Source organism: Podarcis liolepis (assembly GCF_965112155.1).
Source record: "Podarcis liolepis genome assembly, chromosome: 13".
Lineage (NCBI taxonomy): Eukaryota > Metazoa > Chordata > Lepidosauria > Squamata > Lacertidae > Podarcis > Podarcis liolepis.
Genome location: NC_139573.1, coordinates 33,395,657 through 33,420,412, shown reverse-complemented (window position 1 = coordinate 33,420,412; position 24,756 = coordinate 33,395,657). Strand labels below are relative to the sequence as shown.

General features: G+C 43.6%; 1 protein-coding gene across 3 annotated transcripts in view; it reads right to left on the bottom strand.

Moving 5' to 3' along the window:
* Positions 1-24,756, bottom strand: part of TBKBP1 (TBK1 binding protein 1) — a 64,901-nt gene that overhangs the window by 8,938 nt on the left and 31,207 nt on the right. For all 3 annotated transcript variants that reach the window (XR_014518118.1, XM_083469838.1, XM_083469839.1), the window contains exon 8: positions 143-261. Coding sequence is in view for 2 of the 3 variants with exons in the window: in XM_083469838.1 (XP_083325964.1) it covers positions 143-261 (119 nt within the window). In the remaining variant the exon portion in view is untranslated. The remainder of the gene's footprint in view (positions 1-142; positions 262-24,756) is intronic.

The following is a 24,756-nucleotide window of genomic DNA, read 5'->3' as shown; positions in this document are numbered from 1 at the left end:
GTGTTATATGATCTCAGCGGCCACTCCCAATTACCAGTCTAGCTGCCACATTCTGGATTAGTTGTAGTTTCCAGGTCACCTTCAAAGGTAGGCCCAGGTGGAGTGCCTCCCCTGTCTTTTCCCTCCCCCATGCCCCACTCACCACCATTGAGGGCCTGCTCTTGCACAAGCGTCCGGAGAATCTGGCTTTGGAGAGAACTCAGGTTCCTCAGGCGACACAACTCCTCGGTCAGCTCCGTGTAGGCAAGGGCCAGGTTTACCCTGACAAAAGAGGGGGAAAGCCCTGAAGGCATATAAACAGCAGCCTCTGCAATAAGAGGCACTTCCTTTGGAGGGTGGGAGATGGGCGAGATTTACACAACCACTTTGGAGGCAACCTTTGCCATCTGTTGTGATCTTCAGTGGGTCACCACTGGCAGAAAGCGAATGCAGAATAGCCACCCTTCCTAACCTTCCTCCTGCAAGCCAAGCTTCCGGATATGAACGCCACAGTAAAACAAATCAATCTAGCAGTGATCCACTAAACTAGGAGCTGGGCCCATAGTCAGGGCTGGCACCAAGTCTTCAGGGACCCCTCAGCCTGGTGCTGCTGACCACCCTCTGCCAGTGCGTGAATGCCCCCTCCCCCACGATCCAATGCTGCTGTTGCCATGGCAGTGGTAGCAACACCACTTACTGCACTCCTTGTCTGGCTTCTGAATGGCTGTTTCAGTGCCAGGAAGACAGGATGAGACATTTCACTAACCTTCCCCCCCTTCAAATGCAGGAGCATTCAACCATGTAATTCTTTACCTACATTTTTCAGGGGCCATAGCTCAGTGGTTTCCCACCTGCTTTGCATGCAAAAGGCACTGGATTTTAATCTGCACCACCTTCAGGTAAAAGGATCTCAGGCAACAGTATAGGGAAAGGCATCTGGGCTGGAGATCTTGGAAAGCAGCTGCCAGCCGGAAGGAGACAACATAGAGCTAAAAACTGGCTTGGGAAACCTATGGGCCTCCAGATGTTGGGAGTCACCTCCTATCAGCTGGAGCCAGGAATGATGGGAGTTGTGGTCCAGCAACTTTTGGAAGGGCACAGTTCTCCCCACCCCATGAAATAAACAGAGCAATAGCTCGGTAGAAGTAACTTCACATGTTCAAAGGGGTATATTCCACAAACAAGTTTAACCACTTTAGCTGCTCTTTGTGGCAACTAGGTCATTATGTGGTTGCTTCCTACAACTGGGTTTCCCAAACTTGGGTCTCCAGCTGTTTTTAGACTGCAATTCCCAACATCCCTGACCACTGGTCCTGCGAGCTAGGGATGATGGGAGCTGTAATCCAAAACCAGCCGGAGACCCAAGTTTGGGAAACCCTGTTCTACATCAACATCAGCTTACAACCTTTATGTGTAAAGGAACCAGGTATCTTGGCTCACCCACCTGGTTCCTTCCTCTATTAAACTACTGGACCAGTGCGGGAAGAAGCTGCAGGGAACATCATGCTCACTCGAAGGAGATGGAGGAGAACTGCCACTGCATTCAGGTGGTTTCCAATTCCCCACTCCCTGACCCGCTTGCCAGGGCATGATCTGATGGTAGGCTCACAGCATCAGTCATAGCCATAGGTGCCAACTCCCTTGAGCACACACAAAATTCCCCATGAAGGAGCCAGGCACCCACAAATTTCAGTGCCAGGGACATGCACGCTGCATGGCACCCATGGCCCCAGGCACCCACAATCACAGGGCCAAGTTAGCACTCCTGGTCATGGTCACAGCTTTATTCTCAATGCATGCTTTGTAATCACTAGCAAGATATCCCAAATACACTTTTGATCCAAACTACAGGGTTGCATCCGAAGAATGGTGCACACAAGGAAAACAAACCAGAGGTCTGTGCAAATTTTGCACGGGTTCTCTAGTTGTTCGTAAGCATTTGCTCCTGCGAAAGGTCGCACAAGAAGAAGAAATTAATCTGACACTAACGAAGCCATACTGGTGTGAACAGCTAAAGGGGAAAGGGCTGTGTAACACACCATGGGGAAACCCAACTTCGCTGCACTCCGAAACAGTAATGTGAACACACATTACTTCTCTCCCTCAACCCTCACCCCCGGTTCCTTTTCACACATCTTTATTTAGAGCATTTGTTGGCCCACCCAGTCCACAGAGCCCTCGGAGAATTCATAGAGTACAGTTAAACACATTAAAAACCAATCTAGTAAATCTCCGGCTTATAAAACAGCACTAGCAGCACTTAAACCCTTGCAGAAACACAATTCCAAAAGGCCAAGGACAACCAAACAGAAAGGTTTCCACCTGGCACAAAAAAAAAGAATCTTAACAAAGGTGCCAGGCATTTCATAATTAGGGTGCCACCACTGACAAAGCCATATCCTTTGCGAGCAGTCAGTGTTATTCCCAGAGAATTCTCAGTCCCCAATTCTGAACTTCAGTCTAGCCAGAAATGAGGACCCTCAGTGAGAGAATAGCTTCAGGTACGGCAGATAAGAGAAGGCTGCAAAAGTCCAGCCCTACGATCACAATACTGTCTTGAACCATGAGATGTTGTGGAAACACTTCCTGCCTTTAGGGGATGACCCACTCACTGCCCATCAACGCCCTGACAAAACCATCAAGCCTTTAGAAAAGAAGAAGAAGAAGTCAGGTCTTGCCCTGAACTTCTATGTCACCTTGAAATAACATATTGAGTACGCTTATGAGAATGGAGAACCTGTCTGATGAGGTTACCAAAGGCACGTCACCACGTGGACATCTTGCACAGAGAAAGCCATCGAGTTAAACTGAATGGCTCTGACAAGGGGGGGCAGGACATGGGAGATGGGGTGCACTTAACTGTACCAGACAGCTATCCCCTTCCCATGGATTTGTCGCCAATTGTCTCTTCAAGGCTCCTCAAAGGGGCAGGGGGAGGAATTATTCAATTCTGCCAAAAGAAAATTCTATTGTGTTCTCTTTTCTTTCTTCTCCCGAGTGAAGAGGGACAGCGAATTCCCCTTCGAGGGGTGCGGATGTTTCCCCTGACATTTGGAAGCTTTCGTTGAGGGCTTGTGATAGGAGATGAAATGAAATGTCCCGAAAGATCTGGTTATGAACGACTGTCAGAGCCTGACAAGCACCACGGAGTGTGCTCACAGAGGATGTATCCTATTGCCAGAGAAGGTATGTCTGCTTCTACGATGGTGAAGTGTCCCGCCTAGAATCACCTCTGTGGCTACAATCCAAGATGCACATTTAGAGCATCTAAAGATACCAAGATGGCCAGCTTTAAAGCTCACCACTCTTCCTTCTCGCAACCTGGATCTCCACATTTTTATTTATATGCCACCTCCCACTCACACAATTGTGGGTTCATAGGCGTCCAAAATAAATTACACATTTGTGGGGCAGCAGCATTGAAGCATTTGTTCAATGACTGTGGGAGTCCCGCCCCCCCGCAACTATTCTTTAACTGTTTTATTGGTGTGTGTGTGGTTTTTTTTAAGAAAACAAACTTTACTAGATCCCATATATACATATAAATTAAAAAATCCACAATATAGCAAAATACATATGAACAAGAAATACAGTATAATTATAGTTGGTCTGGCGTAGTCAAAACAAAATTAAAAAACTTCCTTCCAGTAGCACCTTAGAGACCAACTAAGTTCAAATAGGTGTATCTGAAGAAGTGTGCATGCACATGAAAGCTCATACCAATAACTAACTTAGTACAATGGTGCCTCGCAAGACGAAATTAATCCGTTCCGCGAGTCTCTTCGTCTAGCGGTTTTTTCGTCTTGCGAAGCAACCCTATTAGCGGCTTAGCGCTATTAGCGGTTTAGCGGCTATTAGCGGTTTAGCGGCTATTAAAGGCTTAGCGGGTTAGCGGCTAAAAGGCTATTAGCAGCTTAGCGGCTTGGAAAAAGGGGGGGAAGCAAAAAAAAATCGGAACACTCGCAAGACGTTTTCGTCTTGCAAAGCAAGCCCATAGGGAAAATTGTCTTGCGAAGCAGCTCAAAAACGGAAAACCCTTTCGTCTAGCGGGTTTTCCGTCTTGCAAGGCATTCGTCTTGCAGGGCACCACTGTATAATTATATTTATACTTAGCTTTTCTGCATAGTAAAATGCTTTTATATTTGTCCATACTTACATTTATACTCAATAAGGAATTTCCATTTATCTTTAAAACTTCATCTTTCTTGTCTGGCTTCTCTCTCTCTCTCTCTAATCAGGTCCTTAAGCTTATACCTTGAATGGCAACCTTCCAAATTTGTGCTAAACATTCTTTCACTGTGGGTGGTGACCTATTTTTCCCATTAAATCATTGTATTTTAATATTCTGCTGGAAGCTGCTCAGAGTGGCTGGGAAAACCCAGCCAGATGGGCGGGGTATAAATAATAAATGATGATGATGATGCAACAAGCACGCAAAAAGTTACTATTAAATTCCCCATTAACTCTTTATGTTTTATTTCTGGGTCTAAATACAATAATATCTTTACTACCTCTCCCCATAAGATTTTAATCAACGGAAAGGTCCACCAAATATGTTCCAGATCTGCTAGGGTTGCCATATTTCAAACAGTGAAAAATCTGTTCAGAAAAGTTGTTGAGCAAAAATGGTATTGCCAAGATGGACTGCCATTTCCCCAGATACAGTGGTGCCCCGCAAGACGAATGCCTCGCAAGACGGAAAACCCACTAGACGAAAGGGTTTTCCATTTTTGAGCTGCTTCGCAAGACGATTTTCCCTATGGGCTTGCTTTGCAAGACGAAAACGTCTTGCGAGTGTTCCGATTTCCCCCCGCTTCCCCCCCCTTTTCTAATCCGCTAAGCCGCTAATAGCCTTTTAGCCGCTAATCCGCTAAGCCTTTAATAGCCGCTAAGCCTTTAATAGCGCTAATCCGCTAAGCCGCTAATAGGGTTGCTTCGCAAGACGAAAAAACCGCTAGACGAAGAGACTCAAGGAACGGATTAATTTCGTCTTGCGAGGCACCACTGTACTGTACTGATTTCTGCCCAGACACTGATGACGACTGATATGTCCAGGGACCTCCAGATGTAGGACAACCCTAATATCTGCTTTCAAATGTACACATCTCTTAACACTTTCTATCACAGATAATGTGAATTTTACTCAATCTTTGTAGAGTCATGTACCATTGATAGAGCAGTTCGTATTGATTTTTTTGTATGTTAACAAAAAGAGTTTGTGCTGATTCCCGAGTAAAATCCCATCCCCATTCATGTTCAGAAATTGGTTTAAATTACATGCCCTCTAAGACTATGACACGATGACATAGCTTGAGGGTTTGAAGATGATATCCTTTTGTTATACCAGCAAAAGCCTTCTTTTTATATATAAGGCATTAGTTAGCAACCAAACAGGGGCCCTGACTGGACTGAAAAGGGTTTGGGAAACAGATTTAGGGCAAGAAATAGATGAGACAAAATGATGGATCTTGGCCCTGGCAAAATCCATCTCTGCATATATTAGAAAAAGTACCTTAAAAGTGGTTCACAGGTGGTACTAGATGCCAGTTTCGCTTGTCCATATACTGCCTATGGTCCAATCATAATACTGATGGAAACTAAGGGACTTGTTATCGCTTTTGGTTGCGTTGTCGCAACAGGCATTTTCAGATCGATGGCTTGGCTGCACCCACAATAATTCAGGAGCCCATGGATTTCTCACCCCAGTTGTGATTATTGTCCCTCTTTGAAGGTCTAAATGCAGATACAAAGACTGAGGATTTATTGTCTATTCTTGTTATCTACAGCTCAAATCTGGAATGTCTTACAAGGGCTCGTGGTACACAGATGTTTGGTAACTGGGAAAACAACTCATCACTTAAAAGTGATTTAAATTTAAAAAAAATATAGTACGGTGGCCATTTATTCCATAAACAAATGAAACTGGTCTTAAACTCCCCAAAGCACCCTTGCAGCTATGGCTATCTAGAACAGTTTGGCTTGAACTATATTCATCCCTGGGAACGACTGACTGTGATGGATAAAACAATTTATCTGCTGTCCCCAGGACATTAAATGCTGCACCTTTGGATATTTTGTATGGACTGGCAAGAAGCAGTGCTGTTTTCTGGAGGGACGCATACCTCTAAACATTTTATGTATCTAAGTTTGGCCTTTCTGACAGGCAGTACAGTGGTACCTCGGGTTAAGTACTTAATTTGTTCCAGAGGTCTGTTCTTAACCTGAAACTGTTCTTAACCTGAAGCACCAGTTTAGCTAATGGGACCTCCTGCTGCCGCCGCGCCGCCGGAGCAAGATTTCTGTTCTCATCCTCAAGCAAAGTTCTTAACCTGAAGCACTATTTCTGGGTTAGCGGAGTCTGTAACCTGAAGCGTATGTAACCTGAAGAGTATGTAACCCGAGGTACCACTGTATTTCAATATGAGTAGGATAATGAAAGTACCCCTAAACATTTTTTTGGGGGGGGGGGTGGAGCACTGGCAAGAAGCATTCAGATTTTGTGATTTGTAGATTCAACATTAACCCCATCCACATCTTCTACTGATCTGAACAGGGCCAATAAAGGTTCAATACATATTACAAAAAGTAAGGCTGATAAGGGGCAACACTATCTTGTTCCTCTGCTTACCTGAAAATAATTTGAGTACTGATTGCTTTATGCATAAAACATCACGTGGATGACTGCAGATAGTTTTAACATAATCCTGAAATGGTTTACCAATATCTAATTTATACTACCATATTATTGTTGTTTACTTAAGTTTTGTTATACTTGTAAATAAATTAAAACTTATTCTGTACAATCAAATGCTTTTTCAGCATCAGTGAAAACAAAGCTGTTTCAATTTTATTCTGACATCTTTCAATGATTAAGTTCAACGCTCTTGTATTACCAGATAGTAAACAGCCTGTAATAAAACCTGTCCAGATGAATATATCTAGTTATAACTTTATTTAAACTCCACGTATATGCTGTAGCAAGAATTTTTATAATATTGATTTAACAAGGACGCTGGTCTGCAAGATGAAGGTAACATTGGATATTTCCTTTCTTGTGAATCAATGTTGCTTTTTGTATTTTTCCAAGGCTTTGTTAAACCTTTAATTGTTCTACGTTCTTCAAATAAGTTATTTAATGGTCCTATCAATATATCTTGGAGAAATTTATGACATTCTGGAGGCAATCCATCCAGATCAGGCATTTTATTATTTTTAAGGGAACTTACAGTGTCATATATTAACTGAGTGCTGAAATCAGCAATCAAAATCAGTTTCTCCTCTTTAGTAAATGTTGGATTTTTTATTTTTATTTTTTCTTGAGGTTGTATTGATGGGTATAGTCTTTTTTTTAAAGGTTTAAAATAATTTAATTGTTTCTTCAATATTTTTAGATATTCTATGTTCTTTTAAAAATACAAGTGGAATCAGGGCTTTTTTTTTACTTGCTCTACTAGTGTACATGCTAACAGATTATCAGCTTTCCGTCCTTTCTCAAAATATTTGAGTAAAATTAAAGGCTTTTTTCCCTGCTTCATGAACATTTCACAGTTCTAACATATTTCTGTATTTCACAAGTTCTGCATAAATACTATCTGACATCACAACCCTGTGTTGCTGTTCCTAATTTCTTATTTTCTCAAACAGCTATTTATTTAATGTGGTGCGCTGTTTCTGCAAATATTGTAACTTGACGTATTTATTAACAAACCTCGTGCAAAAGCTTTTGCCATATTCCAAATTATTTTCCAACTTATTTCACTAGTGACATTATGTTGGAAAAAAATTCTTGCAGATTATTCTGTATTGTCTGTACAATTCTCGAATTTTGTAATATGAATATAGTTAACCTCCAACTCTGAGGCTTAAACACGCTGTTCTTCCTTCCCAAGTTAAACATCTTGGCACATTATCAGAAATGCTTTGAATTCCTGTATCTGATAGTAGCTCATCAGCTAAATAAAGCAGATAAAGGAGAATTTCAAAAAGTAAACTTGTGTTTTTGCTTGGTCTGCTATTGAACAATGTGATTTTTTTATTAGATATGTATTTATAAAACGCCATTCATCGGTCAGATGCAAAGTTTGGGATCTCCTTAAAGAAGCTTTGAGTACTTTCACTGTTTCCAGTTTTAATGTCTTATGTCCAACTTTGGGGTTATAATCCCATTAAAGTCCCCTGCATATAACACATTTCCTTCATAAGAGGCAATGGTTTCATCAAACAATTTATTACAGAGTCTTTGCTTCTCCTTTGGGGCTAGACATTAATCAAAGGTTGTTTTTTTAATCTAACATTAATCCTTTTAAAAGTAGCTATTATTATTAAATGATAGAAGCCTGTTTCTTTTTATATATATATATATATATATATATATATATATATATATATATATATGTTTCTAGCCCTCATGGTCACAGTGGGTGGGCAGGGGGAGAAGCTTTTAACACTAGAGGCATATTTAGGGGTTGGAAGTGATGCAGCTGTGGTTTCATAGCTCCACCTGCAACCAGCAGGAATCAGCCCTGAAGATTTATATTTATCTGTGTGTGTGTGTGTGTGTGTGTGTGTGTGTGTGTGTGTGGTCTTAGCTACAAGCTTGGTTAAACTAAAGTCCGCCTAGAAACTGACAAAACCACAAACTTTTGCATTTCAGAGCCCCGATCCAGAGAGCCCATGGGCACAGAGGGGGCTGCTTGCCCAATGCCCAAGTACTCAGCCCATTTCACAGATGTTGCTCTCAGCAAACCTTACTCACAGCTCTGTTAAGAAGGCTGGTATTATTAATCCCCGTATTAAATGTTACAGGCAGGAGGAGGCGGTGGAAAGATGTGAGATAACAGCTCACTTAAGGCCACTCAGCAAGTTCGCATGTGAAATGCGAGGTGAAGCAGGGGCTTCCTGCTTATGCTTGTGCCTTTAACCTTCCGACTATTACCAGCTCTTGATAAAAGCTCTGTGCAGCTCACAAAACAACGCACATGGAAACTGCATGGGGGAAGCGCATTAGGGAATGTGTGGCTGCACACAGTGCTGGTTTTATGTATAAGCTAAACAAGCTATAGCTTAGGGCCCCACTCTGTTGGGGCCCCAAAACAAATTAAAGGGGGGAAAATTGGATGTATATTTCCAAAATAAAAAAGAAGGCTGATCGCCAAAGAATTGATGCTTTTGAATTATGGTGCTGGAGGAGACTCTTGAGAGTCCCATGGACTGCAAGAAGATCAAACCTCTCCATTCTGAAGGAAATCAGCCCTGAGTGCTCACTGGAAGGACAGATCGTGAAGCTGAGGCTCCAATACTTTGGCCACCTCATGAGAAGAGAAGACTCCCTGGAAAAGACCCTGGTGTTGGGAACGATGGAGGGCACAAGGAGAAGGGGACGACAGAGGGCGAGATGGTTGGACAGTGTTCTCGAAGCTACCAGCATGAGTTTGACCAAACTGCAGGAGGCAGTGGAAGACAGTGGAAGACCTGGCATGCTCTGGTCCATGGGGTCACGAAGAGTCAGACACAACTAAACAACAACAACATCATTCTGCATGGACTGGTTGCATGTCAACAGGTGCAAATGGCTTTAGATACCTATTAGGTCCATAAATTACCATATAGCATACATTCAACAACAAAAAACAGCGACAATTTGTTGTTGACAAAGGATAGCTGGACATATAAAGGGCTCCATTACCTTCAGTGGCTTAGGGCCACATCAAACCTAACTCTGGCCCTGCTCCCGACTATTACCAGCTGTTGATAAAAAGCTCTGTGCAGCTCACAAAACATCACAAATGGAAACTGCATGGGGGAAGCGCATTAAGGAATGTGTGTGTGTGTGCGTGCATGCGTAAATTGTGTGGCTGCATGCTGTAGCTTCTGAACATTTGCGGTGTCTTGATCCCTGCACAGAATCTTGCTTCCCCAGTGCAAGTTATGTTAGCAGGATCGGTTCGCGAAAGTAGAGCTTTGTTCAAAGGCAGGCACTGTGTGATTTTTCATTCCAAAACAAAACATCAGCTCTCTAATATGTGACGTGTGAAGCACACCTCTGAGCGCGCGCAAAATGCATTTTCCTCCTTTCCCCCTCCCGTCTCACGAAAAGCCACAGTCTCTCCACACTTTTAGGATTAAAACAGTGAGGTCTGTACGTATCATATGGGACACAAGTATACAGGAGCCCCAGCACACAGCAATATAAAAATGTAAGCACTGCAAACGTAAAAAGAAATACTGCAGTCTCCTCTTTCTTTTTAGTTCGGTTTGTACTTTCAATTTTAAATTTTCACACCAGATCCCTTCCTTCCCTCCCAGGGCCAGATTTAGGTTTGACGAGGCCCTAAGCTACTGAAGGTAATGGGGCCCTTTATATGTCCAGCTGTCCTCTGTCAACAACAAATTGTCGCTATTTTTTGTGTTGAATATATGCTATATGGTCATTTATGGACCTAACAGAAAGCCATTTGCACATAACAAAATATGTATTTTATCAAAGTAAATGTTGAGCTGAAATACAATTAAGAAGTATATTAATAGTGAAATACAAATAATCATTAAGCTCAAACTTAAAATGATTTTTTATTCACAACAAACTTAATAATGCAAACACACTGGCATTTGGCAATAATAAAAGTTCCTTTAGAAACACAATTTACAAAGACTCATAATTTTTTTTGGGGGGGGGCAAGAGAGTGGGGCCCTAAGCTATAGCTTCTTTAGCTTATACGTAAATCCGGCACTGTTCCCTCCTCTGATTTTTGAGCCTCCTAAGCCAAAGATCTCTTTTCTATGAACCTACGGTAACTGAGTGAAGTTACGCAACTCCCAGATGTATGCGACGCAAATGCTACAACTAACAAAGAGCTAGTTGCAAGAACAGGAGCAGGGAGGTGGAATATAGAAAAGTGTTAAAATAGGCGGCCACGGCAGAAGACGCTTTTGCGTTTCACACTCCTGATTTCTTGCACCGCTGCAGAAAATTTAAGCAAACCAAAGAAGCCATTTGCAAGAGATTTTCATAAAGGGAATGGTGTGTGGGCCTGAGAAGAGTGAAAGAGAAATTGCAGAAAGTTCGATTTAATAAGGATGAATAATAATAATAATAATAATAATAATAATAATAATAATAATAATGAGTGTTTTTACTATTGTCAGGAAGATCAAGGGAAGCTTGCTTCCTCCAGTGAAAAATCTGCTGGTATAGGGGCCAATGTCTACACCACTCAACACATTCTATACATATTGGCACCAACACATTTTTTTAAAAAAATATGATTTGTACTAGAAGCAGTTTGAAACATTATTTTCCTGTTTGGGGGTGGGGGATGAATCACAAAACCTGCAAGCTATTCTATGATAAATTTTGTCTTGGCAATATATAAAAAATCCCATATTTTGTTGTTTCAATGGGATTTTAGAAGCCCTTTTTAATTTTTGCAAAGTGCTGTGGGGAAATACCTTAATCTGTTAATAAAAATATGGGGGTTGTATAAAATTTGTTAATGGGATATTAAATACTATAACTTGTCCCTTGCCAAAGACGTGGGGTGGGTAACACATTTTTTTAATGCATATGAAAAATATGCACCTCCAAGTCTCTTCAGTTGAATTGGTTACTTCCAAATGTGAATGAAGTTGGGCACACATTTTAAATTCTGCCAATCTCAGCTACTTTGTTAACCGACGGATACATTTCAAAATCTCCTTGTTATTATTATTGTTATTATTCAAATGTGATGTTCAACAGCAAGCATTTAAACACAACCACCACCAGAGGGTCAAATCTCCAACTAAGTTCTACTTAGAGTAGACGCACCGAAATTATTGGACCCAAGTTAGTCATGTTATTTCATTTCAATGGCTCTTCTGTGAGTAGAAGCAGCAGTCACCAGAGTACCTGCAGAAACCCAATGGCACGTGAGCCCTAAATCTTTACAGCCATATTAAAATCTATACAGTTAAACATGCCAGTGAAGATATATTCTGTACTCAGTGACAGATAAATTAACGAGGGGTGGGGGGAGGAAAGCAATCCTAAGGAGTTTTAAATGAAGTAATTAAATCACACACACACACACACACACACACACAAACACAATGCAGCTTTTCTGGTAGACAATGAATAGGATTGTTGCTTCAATCATTTTAAATATATGTCTTTGAAATAACACGAGGGCGGGCCTTCTCTGCAGTGGCTCCCGGCTGTGGAATGCTCTCCCCAGGGAAGTTTGCCTGGTGACTTCGCTTTTGCCTTCACTGCCTTTAGGCGCCAGGCAAAAATGTTCCTTTTCAACCAGGCCTTTGCCTGACTTGATCTACATCCTATACCCTTTTAAAAAAAATACTGGCTCTTTTGGGGGGGGGGGTTATTGGGTTGTTGGTTTTGTTTTTATTTTATGTATTTGATATTTTTTGTGAACCATCCTGAGACCTTTGGGTATAGGGCGGTATAGAAATTAAATAAAAAATAAAATAAAATAAATAAACAAACATTTCCAGTTTATGCATCCCTCTTTGAGGGTTGCTATCTATACAATAAATGGTGCCAAAGTGTGAGAAATTCGCCAGTTTCTGCTTGATGGGACCTTTCTTTGTTTTGTTTTTTGTAAATCAAAACCTTCTAAACTTTAAAAACATCAGTATTTAAAAATAAAATAATAATGTTAAAGCATTCAATTTTGAGGAATGTTTTTTCAGTGGTTTTTGCTTTTTTTAAAAAAACCACTATTTTGTGCATTTCACGTTATTTCCATTAACCTGATCTCAACAATCGCCCACACTCTCAAGAGAAGGTAGCACATATGTAAACAACAGGACCAAAACAAGCCACCAAAAGCAACGGTACTCATGCGCCACGTAACCTCAGAATCTAGTAGCATGAGAGAATCTTACTTTTCAGGGTTTTTGTTTTCCAGAAACAAGTTTATAGACCATATGGCTCCACCAAGAGTCTAGGTAGGTTTATCCTAATCTGCCAAATACCTTGCCCCTTCTCATTGCTGGCAGAAGTTGGATAACTGTGCCAAATTAAGTAAGCAAACATGGATAATGTAGATTTGCTGTGGATTATTTATATACATGCAGGTCTCACAATGTGCTACAGTGGTGCCTCGCAAGACGAAATTAATCCGTTCCGCGACTCTCTTCGTCTTGCGGTTTTTTCGTCTTGCGAAGCACGGCTATTAGCGGCTTAGCGGCTATTAACGGCTTAGCGGCTATTAGCAGCTTAGCGGCTATTAACGGCTTAGCGGCTTAGGGGCTTTAAGAAAAAGGAAACAAACTCGCAAGAACTCGCAAGACATTTCATCTTGTGAAGCAAGCCCATAGGGAAATTCGTCTTACGGAACGACTCAAAAAACGGAAAACTCTTTCGTCTTGCGCGTTTTTCGTCTTGCGAGGTACCACTGTATTAGAAAATCATATATATATATACACACACACACACAAACACACACACACGCTTCACCCCAGTATATGCATTTTTGCACACATTAATTTGGCTGGAGGACTACACTGCAAAATTGCGGTGAATTCCCCCTGGAAGAATAAAAAAGAGCCCTGCACAGAAGTGAAAAATTTCAAGCGTGTTTCAGTGTGTTTGTGTATTGTATGGAAGAGTGCAAATTAAGCAAGCTTCCTTCTAGATACAAGCTGAACTGAATTATCCCTACTTTTATACTGAGCGTGTATATATTATATCTGTAAGAAATGGTGAGCGTGTTGCACTGTATATTTCAAGGCGTTCCCCCTTCTTTGCAAATGAAGGGTGAGCAAGATATTCTCCCCTCCCACCACTGCTTGGCTCCTTCCCTCAAGCCACTGGCAGTACAATGGAACACAGGGTTCTGTGTGTGGTTTCTATGTGGCTGGCGGGGGGAGCCTAAATCTATAGCCACTGCGGGTGGAAGGAGCGAAGAGCGAGCCTCGTAAACAGGCCCGCCACACAACCAAATGAGAAAAAGCACAAAACCACAGCATTATCTACCATCTCGGCGTGGCTCAGTGGGCAGGAGAGCAGAGCTGTGTGGGGAGAGGAAATGGCCAGGCAGAACTAACATACCACCCCTTAAAATAAATTTTAAAACTATGCAAGAAAATGCATGGGGCTACCAGCCACAGATACTCCCACTGCTTCTTGTTTTATTTTAAAGATTGTCGGTGCTTGCTCACACACTGCATACAGTGGTACCTCGGGTTAAGTACTTAATTCGTTCCGGAGGTCCGTACTTAACCTGAAACTGTTCTTAACCTGAAGCACCCCTTTAGCTAATGGGGCCTCCTGCTGCCGCCGTGCCGCCGGAGCACGATTTCTGTTCTCATCCTGAAGCAAAGTTCTTAACCTGAAGCACTATTTCTGGGTTAGCGGAGTCTGTAACCTGAAGCGTATGTAACCTGAAGAGTATGTAACCTGAGGTACCACTGTATTAACTAACGGGAGTGGGGACAGGGAAGGTGCTTTTGACCTGAAAAAATAGACTAATGTGCATTTGGAAGATGAGGAGCAGCAACAACACAAGAAAGCCCAGATTATGAATTTTGGCAAAATTTAGGACTGGTGATTTAAGGTAGCCAAAATGAGTAGGTAATCTCGTTATGGGAGGTGGCTCCTCAGTACTTCTTTCCAAAGCAAGACCTCAAGTCTGGGACATGTGGAGCAGAAATGAAACAATGCCTCTGAGCATGGGCAGAGGGCCTTTCCTTAGCCCCCTCACCCCACCCTAAGCAAGCACAGACTGCCTCAGTGCCAGTGGGGTGGGGTGGGAAGACTAGAGTTCAAAGCCCCACTCAGCCATGAGGCGAACGGCGTGGGCAGTCTCCCTCGCAGGGTTGTTGTGTGGATAAAATGAAAGAGGGACGAGACCTATGTATAACACATTGATCTCCCTGAAGGAACGGTGGGATGTAAAGTGTGAAAAATTAAATAAACAAGCCATCTCACCTTCTGTCTTGGGCACCTTGCCATCTGCCAAGCTGGCATTATGAGGAAGGCGGCTGCGGTCGTTCAGAGTGGGTGAGCGGCTACGGGAAAGTCTCCCCACGCACTCTCAAGAGCAAACTCCTATTTTTCACATCTGCTGCTGCTGCTCTGGAAGGAAGTTCCGGTGAAGCCTCTATCGTAACAATAAGCTTGCGAGAACCTATTCTTTCCTCCGACCTCAGCAGCCGGGCTCCAGGAATTCAGTCAAAGCTTCAACACCCACCTCCCCAACTGGAACGGAGGGCAGATGAGATATTGCCCAGCAGCAGTTTATGTGGCCTTGTTGTATCTTGCTTTCCACAAGAGGGCGAGGTCAGCAAAATGTGGTTGCAAAATTCAAACGTGCTTCTATGGATGGAGGGGGTTGGAGGGAGGAGATGAAAGCCAGAGGGGTAGGCATTTTAGTCTGCTACAGCAAGAACACACAAAAATGTCCTCCGGCACCTTGAAGACTAATCCATTTATTGCACTACAGGCTTCTGTGGATTATAGTCCACATTTGGCCCCAGAATTTACCATCTCTCTATAGTCTATATACATACTCAGGGTTTCCCAGCTGCTGCTTGGACTACAACTCCCATTATCCTGAGCTAGCAGGACCAGTGGTCAGGGATGATGGGAAGTGTAGTCCGAAAACAGCTGGAGGCCCAAGTTTGGGAAATCCTGGAGTCAATGAAGGGTAAAACTTCATGCATGTCGTGAATGTTTGCACCACAATAAATCTGCTAGTCTTTAAAGGTGCCGTAAGACTATTTTCTTCTGTCCTCCTATGAAACAAAGGAGGCTCTTTTCAGCTTGAAATCAGACCAATCTATAATCTATGCCGGAAGGGTGGCTCCTTACGCATTGCCAAAACAGAGGACAAAAGGGGGATACAGCTCTGCATAAAATTTGCACGTGCCGATCTCGGTATATGGTATTTTTGTAAGAAAAAAAAAATGTTGATGCGCTGCAGTTCGTGTCACAACCTAAAGCAAGCACACATCCTTTTAAAAGCAGGGATGGAGAACCCGGGGCCCTCGAGATATTATTGGAATCCATGTCTAGCCCAACAGCGTGCGATTGAGGGCCACAGATTCCCCACCTTCGGTTTATTGTCCATGCATAGCCAACGTAGGAGGACTATGATGGGTTTTAGCAGTTGCCCTTCAACAGTGGTCCCTAGTGCCCTTTGGACTATGAAACCCAAAAGCTCGTAGAGGAAGTGCATATGAGTCATGTTTCCTTTTCTGATAGTTCCCGGGGAATGTGTGAAGGGGGGAATTTGCGTGCCCTTCAAAGAAAGCCATCGCAGGCGTCAGTAGGAGATAGATTTAGCCCCACAGGGTCTCAAACCACCGCAAAATTCACCTGCGAAAGCCCCTCTGAAATTAACAGGTGGCTCTTGCACAGTCCCCATTCATTTCAATGAGGCACCTGCGGGGGCTATTTCCCAGCATATCATGCCCCACAGTGCTCAAGGGGCCGGTGAAGAAGTTGTCTGGCCTTTCAGCCACGGGAATGCACTATTTTGCACTTCCAACATCATCACTATTGCTGCTGCTTTTGTTCTTTTAGCAATCGGCAGCGGTAGGGCTGTAGCTTTTGGTGGCAGAACATCGGCCTTGAATGCTGGAGGGTTCATGGTTCAGGCCCCGCCATGTCCAGGTAGGATGGGGAAAGGACCCTGCCTGAACCCTGAGGAACTGCTGCCAGCCAGTGTAGACTAAGGAGATTGTTAGCCGCTTTGAGACTCCTTAAAAAGGTAAAGGGACCCCTGACCATTAGGTCCAGTCGTGGCCGACTCTAGGGTTGCGGCGCTCATCTCGCTTTATTGGCTGAGGGAGCTGGCGTACAGCTTCCGGGTCATGTGGCCAGCATGACTAAGCTGCTTCTGGCGAACCAGAGCAGCGCACAGAAACGCCGTTTACCTTCCCGCCAGAGCGGTACCTATTTATCTACTTGCACTTTGACGTGCTTTCAAACTGCTAGGTTGGCAGGAGCAGGGACTGAGCAACGGGAGCTCACCCCGTCACAGGGATTCGAACCACCGACCTCCTGATTGGCAAGTCCTAGGCTCTGTTTTAACCCACAGCGCCGCCTGCGTCCCTTGAGACTCCTTAGGGTAGTGATAAAGCGGGATATCAAACCCAAACTCCTCCTCTTCTTCTTCTTCTTCTTCTTCTTCTTCTTCTTCTTCTTCGCTAAATGGGCCCATGGGTCCGACTCAGCACAGGACAGCTTCCTCTGCTCCTAGTTTGGCTGCGCCTTTTAGGGTAAGTCCTCACAAGCTAGCCGACGATAAAAATGTTAAAAGCAAAGCAAGCAAGCAAGCGCATGATAAAAACACAATCAGATTCCACCCCCCAGAGATGCAAAAGAGAGAGGAATTGTGACTCACTTAGGCTTCCTGGAAAAGGGCAAAGCTGCTCAAAGAATCTTCTGGCATAAGATATATTGTTTTTTTCTTATCTTTTCTGGATATGATCATGCAAGAGTTCTGGCTTAAATTTTTGTAAGGCCCTTTCTCTTTTTAAACCTACTGCTACTCATCCCAAATCTTTGGGATGCTATAGATTAAAAGTTGAATAAACAAACTGCCACTCACTTTTTCGACTATGCTTAGATGCCCCTGCTGAGTTCCTGCTGTGAGCCTGAGCCGCCTCGTGCCAGGGTGGGAGGCCAGTTTGCCTCCACTCACCCCTTACAACTCTAGTGCGTGAAAAAGCTATGTGGGCACTTTGGCAAAAGCTGGCACAGCTAGCATGACCCGAGAGTGAATTTCAGGTATGTGGGATAAGCCTCTCCCTCCCACTGTCCCTCTCCACTTGGAGCTTTCGTTTTCAAATCAGAGAGAAATGAAAGGAAAGGAAGGGGGGGGGAGATAATGAACGAACGAGAACGTGATTAAAAACCTACAGTTCTCTCCGCCTTTCTGTGGCTAAGGTTTTGGGGAGAAGTGACTAGTTCAGGAAGTTTAAAAGACCAAAGGAAAGAAAAAAAAAACCTTTTAGAATTAAATTGTGTGCTCCGTATTGCCAAGCAATGGAAAAGCAGAGTTTACAAAAAACGGAACTGCATTTACAAGAAAGGCAATTACAAGAAAACTGCAAGCGCTGGTTGCTCCTTCCTCTCAAGGACTGGCACTGCTGCCAATCTTACAATGCCTACATGGACTAAATAACATGACGCTGTGGAGGCATGCCCTGTGCATTTGTCCACGTCAAATTATGGGCAAATATGAGCTCATCTATGTGACCAAGAGTCCAGCGCTCCAGCCTCACATACCCCTTCCTTACTTTTTTCTTTACTTGTGTTATTGTGGTTAATGCCAGGTTGAGAGGGGGGAACCCCTGAAATAACGATTCAATTGTCAGAAGTATAAATTGGATGGAGGCATGGTTATATGGATGGATGGATGGATGGAGATGAAAGACAAGTTTTGGAAGGAACGCAACTAAGTACTAAGCAGCTGCCCGACTTGCACATTTGGAAATGAAAGGAAAGACCACAACTGTGCCCCAGAGGCCATTTGTAATAGGATGAACCGAAGAAAAGTTAACCGCAGCAGCTGCATGCTTCAGGAGCTGCAGTGCCTGAACCAAGAGGCAGGCAGGTGGAAGAGACAGCAAAGTTTGCATGAAAATGGGCATTTGGAACACAGAGTTATAAATAGGAAGCCAGAATAAAGTACACAGAGGTCAAAACAGCATATTCGGCTTGTCGATATTGGGACCTCCCTAGTGGCCTCCCTCCAGTACTGAAGGCATCATCAACTTCAGGGAGACTGATAGCAGACGTTGCCCAGGCCCGGCCCTACCATTTGGCAAAGTGGGTCTACCTTGTCAGGCGGCAGGTGCTCAGGGGCAGCACTGGAATTCCCTGGCTGTTCCCCGTGGCATGGAAAACATATTCTGGGGCCATGTTCTGTTGATCCACTGCCTCAAAAGCAACCCTCTTCCTATTGGACTTGCTAGTGTTGTACGGTCAAACGCAGCTCTAGATAGACCACTGGGTTCCCATTTTTTATATGTACAAAATTGATGGATCCAGTTCTTACAGCAATACAAAATTCAGCAAGTGACCTCATTTCCCCTAAGTTGCATACACACACACACACACACACACACAACCCCACAGCTGTCTTCTTTGTGCAAATCTCCATTAAGTCAATGGATCTCCAAACGGATTGCTCTTTCCTTTATTGTGAAAACAGAAACAAAGGGGAACAGAGCCCTCTAGCTCCTCTCTGCCATCTGCACTCCAACACTTCCACATTAGCCCCTCCACACGGTGTCATTCTCTATCTGTCCACAGCTCAGCTTTGCCTACTTGAGTTCCGCCCTGCCCCCTGCCCCCCCCCCGCTACACACAATGTGGCACATTTGATCTGGTTTTATGAGAAGCCATTGTCTTCTCTCCATTTGCACGGCACACAGAGTTGTCAAGGATCCTCTCGCACCTTGCGAGCAATCTGGACAAGGCCCAACCTGATGTGCCGGCAATCGATAAAAGCAAACAAATAAAATGAAAACCCAGACACAAAACATGAAATGCAACTTGGCTCAAGCCAAGGATGACAGGAAGATCTGTTTGGGGTTTTTTTCAGGTTCAAAGGGGGGAAGGAGGAAGAGACAATACCTATAACGATGTCAAATTCTCCCAGTACAGTGGAACCTCGGGTTACAGATGCTTCAGGTTACAGACTCCGCTAACCCAGAAATAGTACCTCAGGTTAAGAACTTTGTTTCACGATGAGAACAGAAATCGTGCTCTGGTGGCGCGGTGGCAGCAGGAGGCCCCATTAGCTAAAGTGGTGCTTCAGGTTAAGAACAGTTTCAGGTTAAGAACGGACCTCCAGAACGAATTAAGTTCTTAACCCGAGGTACCACTGTATAAGTTAGGGAATCAGCTACTGAGCTGAACTTAAAACTAGGCAAACTGAAAGCTGTCTTAAGAATGCTAAAAGTGATCCTGTGGTTCTCTCAGTGATCCAGGGGATCAGAAGCTCTGAATTCTCCCGTCGTGTGGCATGTGGCAGTTTCCAGGGAAAGGACTTTCACACTTATGATACCCCTAATGTAGAAAGCCTTCCACAGGAAGGCTCATCCGGCACCTACACTGATGTCATTTCAGCAGCAGGGAAAGACCTGTTATTTTATCAGGCCTTTCCATCTAAACTGCTTTTATCTTTATGGGTTTTTGGTTTTGTTTTGTATTATGTCTTGGAAGACGACACTTTATGTTTGGTCAATGTTTTTACATTTTTCAATAAAGCTTGCCCCCCCCCCCAAAGTTTTCAGATCCATGTTCTTACACTGCTCTTTTAAGATCCTGCTGCTTTGATTCTGTAGTTTTTAATGCTTTCTATTGAAATTTTAATTTAATTTTGTAAAATGCCCTGGGGATTTCTCCACCAATCAGTGAAGGAGCAGCTGCTCACTCGAGCGCTTACTTCCCTCTTCCCTCCTCATTCTTTTTCCTTTTGTATCTTGCACAGGAGGCAACTCCTAGGGGCCCAGGGGCCTTTGGGCCCCTCAATAAAATATTTGAGGGGGCCAGACCCCACCAAAGTTGATGGGCATTGCCATTTGAATAGTGTGTGTGCAGCGCATTAAGCGATCAATTATGTGGGGTGGGACCTACCTAGCCCCCCCCCCCAATATTTTATTCAAGTTGGCACCTCTGGTATCTTGTATCCAGATTGCGAACGTGCAGGCAGGGACCAGCTCAGCTTTTGCATTCATGTATGATGCATGGGAATTTTGAGGTGCTTTATAAGCGTTAAGCGACAACAACAATAAATTCCTGTGACAAAATTAATTGCAACTGATCTGCTGTGCGGTTTCAGGTGCTCGCCAGGGGCACAAATAAAAGAACAGGGGGAAATAATGAAGACCTCGAACAAATGTTCTGCTCAGCTTCTTCTATATTTGGATGCAACTATAGTAAACGCACAGGGGAAAGGGGAAGTGGGCAAGCATTGTTTGGTCTGTGCACTTGCCATGTCTCTGAGATATCTGTCAGTCAAAGCACCTCTTCCCTGAAAAGTAGAATCTTTCACGGTTCACGGTGAAATGGGGCGTATACAAATTTATTGGTATGGACTTGCGGCCTGCCGAGTCCTCCCAGTTTTCCTTCACAAGCTAAACCAAGAATTTGGAAAGAACTGAGATTTCACTCAGGTGCCTTACAAAACAGCATTTGGGCTTGTTTCGAAACAGCATCTGTACAGTGGTACCTCAGGTTAGGTACTTACCGTATTTTTTGCACCATAACACTCACTTTTTTCCTCCTAAAAAGTAAGGGGAAATGTCTGTGCGTGTTATGGAGGGAATGCCTACAGGTGGCATGCCTACGGATTTTCCTCCTCTAAAAACTATGTGCGTGTTATGGTCGGGTGCGTGTTATAGAGCAAAAAATACGGTAATTTGTTCCGGAGGTCTGTACTTAACCTGAAACTGTTCTTAACCTGAAGCACCACTTTAGTTAATGGGGCTTCCTGCTGCTGCTGCTGCGCTGCCGGAGCACGATTTCTGTTCTCATCCTGAAGCAAAGTTCTTAACCTGAAGCACTATTTTTGGGTTAGTGGCGTCTGTAACCTGAAGCGTATGTAACCTGAAGCGTCTGTAACCTGAAGCATATGTAACCTGAGGTACCACTGTAATGGAAGAAATGACATCCTGCAAAACCAGAACAGCAGTTTGCAGTGAGGCAAAGTTGAAGACTTCTTATGCTGTTTTAGACTGCCTCAGGTTTAATAAGAAGGCCCCATCCTTTTTTGAAGAAGGTTGTGGTAGTTGCCTCAAAATTATTCTAGCAAAGCACCAAAACATCTGAAAATTCACTGCCTATTCTGGAGCAGCTAAAACGAATTAAGATACTGCAGAGTAGGGAGAAACTGCAGAATGAAGAGGCTGCTGGATGATCCAAACTTTTTTCATCTTGTAAATAAAGATTTCCCATCAGTTATATTAATGCTTTAGTCACTGGAGAAGTTCAACAAATAATTGGGGATGGGGAGGGAGAAAAGAGATCAATGCAAGGGAGATGAGGTTATGCCAGACACCAATGGTCTTATCAAGGCTGTTAAACATGCATGCCATGTGCTGGAAGTCCCCCGTACAAATCTTTTTTCAACAGCGCACTGGGTGACAAATTGTTCTCTCGGCTTCATTTTGCTCCTTGTTCCTGGCGCCCTCCCCCGCAAACAGAATAAACCTAATTAAGAACATAAGAATAGCTGCTGCAGGATCAGGCCAAAGGCCCGTCTAGTCCAGCATCCTATTCCTACAGTGGCCAACCAGATACCTATGGGAAGGCCGCAAGCCAGGACCTCAGCACAACGGCACTCTCCTCACTTGTAATCCCCGGCGACTGGCATTCACAGGCATCCCACCTTTGAATGTGGAGGCGGAGCGTGGCCATTGTGACAAGTAGCCACTGACACAGCCTTATTCCCCAGGAATTTGTCTAATCCTCTTCTAAAGGTGATGGGCATCACTACCTCTTGTGGGAGTGGATTCCATAGATACCAAGGCAGCTGTGCAAATTCTGCCTCGCCTCAGACGACTGTACCGAGCTAAGAGCGCAAGTGAAGCACTTTCAGCATTTACCCCAAACAACCGGCTAATTATATGCATTCTTCTTACATTTATTAGATGTGGAATTTGACGCAGGCAAGGTAAGAGGGCCAGTATGAACAGAGGGCACCAGTGTCTTCCCAACACCATCCCTTTCCCTTGCTCCCTCTTCTTCCTCCTTGCCCCTCGGGTCCTTTTTCACTATGTTCCTATGGCCTTCCCAGTGCCGGATTTACGTATAAGCTAAACAAGCTATAGCTTAGGGTCCCACTCTCTTGGGGCCCCCCCAAAAAATTAAAGGAAAAAAACCCTGGATGTACATTTCCAAAATATAAGTTTAAAAACATACAGCAACAGTGGCAAATGGCTTTAGATACCTATTAGTTCCATAAATTACCATATAGCATATATTCAACACAAAAAACAGCAACAATTTGTTGTTGACAAAGGACAGGTGGATTGGATTGATCTTTATTACGGCCATTGGCCCATTACACGACAGTTTCCCATACCGACATATTATACTTAAACCTCCAAATTTAAAATCGCCAAAACTTACAAAAGACAAACAGTAACCGAAGCAAAACAAAAACAAAAACCACCATCATACAAACAGAAACCACCATCATACATTACAATAAATTTTGTAACCTATACATCGCCCTCTGCTCATAAATTAATCAGGGATATCAATGGTGATATCGCCTAAAACATAGATCATGGTTTAAAACAATGGTGATATCACCTAAAACACAGGTCATGGTTTAAAGGGGTTGTCCGAATCACACAGGAGACCGTTTCTCTTCTTTAGGGATAGGACGCTGATTAGGAATCTGGCAACCATGAGTGATTTTAGGGGGTCATCATCAATTAGTAGATATCTCAGTTTGGCTTCAATCGTATCATCGGCAATTCCCTTAAGATATTGAGCAAGAAACTTGCTCCTGGCCGGTAAGTGAAAAGCACAGTCAAAAATTATGTGATGCAACGATTCGGGTGCCCCACTATTACAATCACATAAGAGCGATATCTGTCCATTGGAGAATCTATTTCTCAGCACGTTCGATGGGAAGGTGTTGAATCTTGCCTTTACAAAGGCATATCTATGAGCTGAGGAAGTTAAGGAATTCAAATAGTTTGGGAGCCTTAAGAGGGGTAATAAACCAAGATTTAGAGGTGAGCAGGTACCATTGCCCAAGATCATTTTCTGCTGTAAGTCCATCTCCTCTAGCTTACAGGTTACTGTTCTTTTAGCTGGGACTATATCCTGCTCTAGTAATTTGGATGGGGAGATTCCCATTGCCGTTATTTTCAGCTGTAAATTTTTTACCCATGGGCTCTGGAAATCATCTCTCCACATACATTGTATCAAGTACAAGTTTGGGAGATTGTGCCATAGAGATAACCAGTGACAAAGTATGTGCTTCCACAGAGCATTTTACAATATTAAGTTCCATGCGTAACACTGTATTACTTACACAGTTGGGCAGTTTCAGTATCCCTCTTAAAAACTGATTTTGAATGACCTCCAGGTGAGATAGGTTGACAAAGATCCCCCAGATTGAGATGGCATAAGCAATTGTCGGGATCACCTTGGCCTTGAAGACTTTCAACGCCGATGGGATATGAAGGGCCCCATCGGTGAAGAAGAATCGCAAGATCGCCAAGGAGCTAGCTTTGGCTCTATTTGTAACATAGGCTACATGGGCCTTCCATCTGAGGTTGTGTTGTAACCAAACTCCCAAATATTGGAATCAAAGACTTGTTCGATGACTCTCCCATCAATTCTCCAATTATGGAGTTTCCGGCTCTTTGAGAAAATCAGGATCTTAGATTTTCCATAATTAATTGTAAGGGAATTTGCGTTACAGTATGATCCAAAAAAATTTAGGGCCCTCCTGAGACCTACTCTAGAAAAAGAAAGAATGACTGCGTCATCCGCATATAATAACAAGGGGCAGCGATAAAGTGCTAGGCGGGGTGCATGAATCCTTTCTTGGGCCTCTATTAGGGAAGAAGGACAGCTGGCCATATAAAGGGCCCCATTACCTTCAGTAGGTTGGGGCAGGGGTCAGCAAACTTTTTCAGCAGGGGGCCGGTCCACTGTCCCTCAGACCTTGTGGGGGGGCCGGACTATATGGGGGGGGGATGAACAAATTCCTATGCCCCACAAATAACCCAGAGATGCATTTTAAATAAATGCATTCTATTCATGTAAAAACATGCTGATTCCCGGACCGTCCGTGG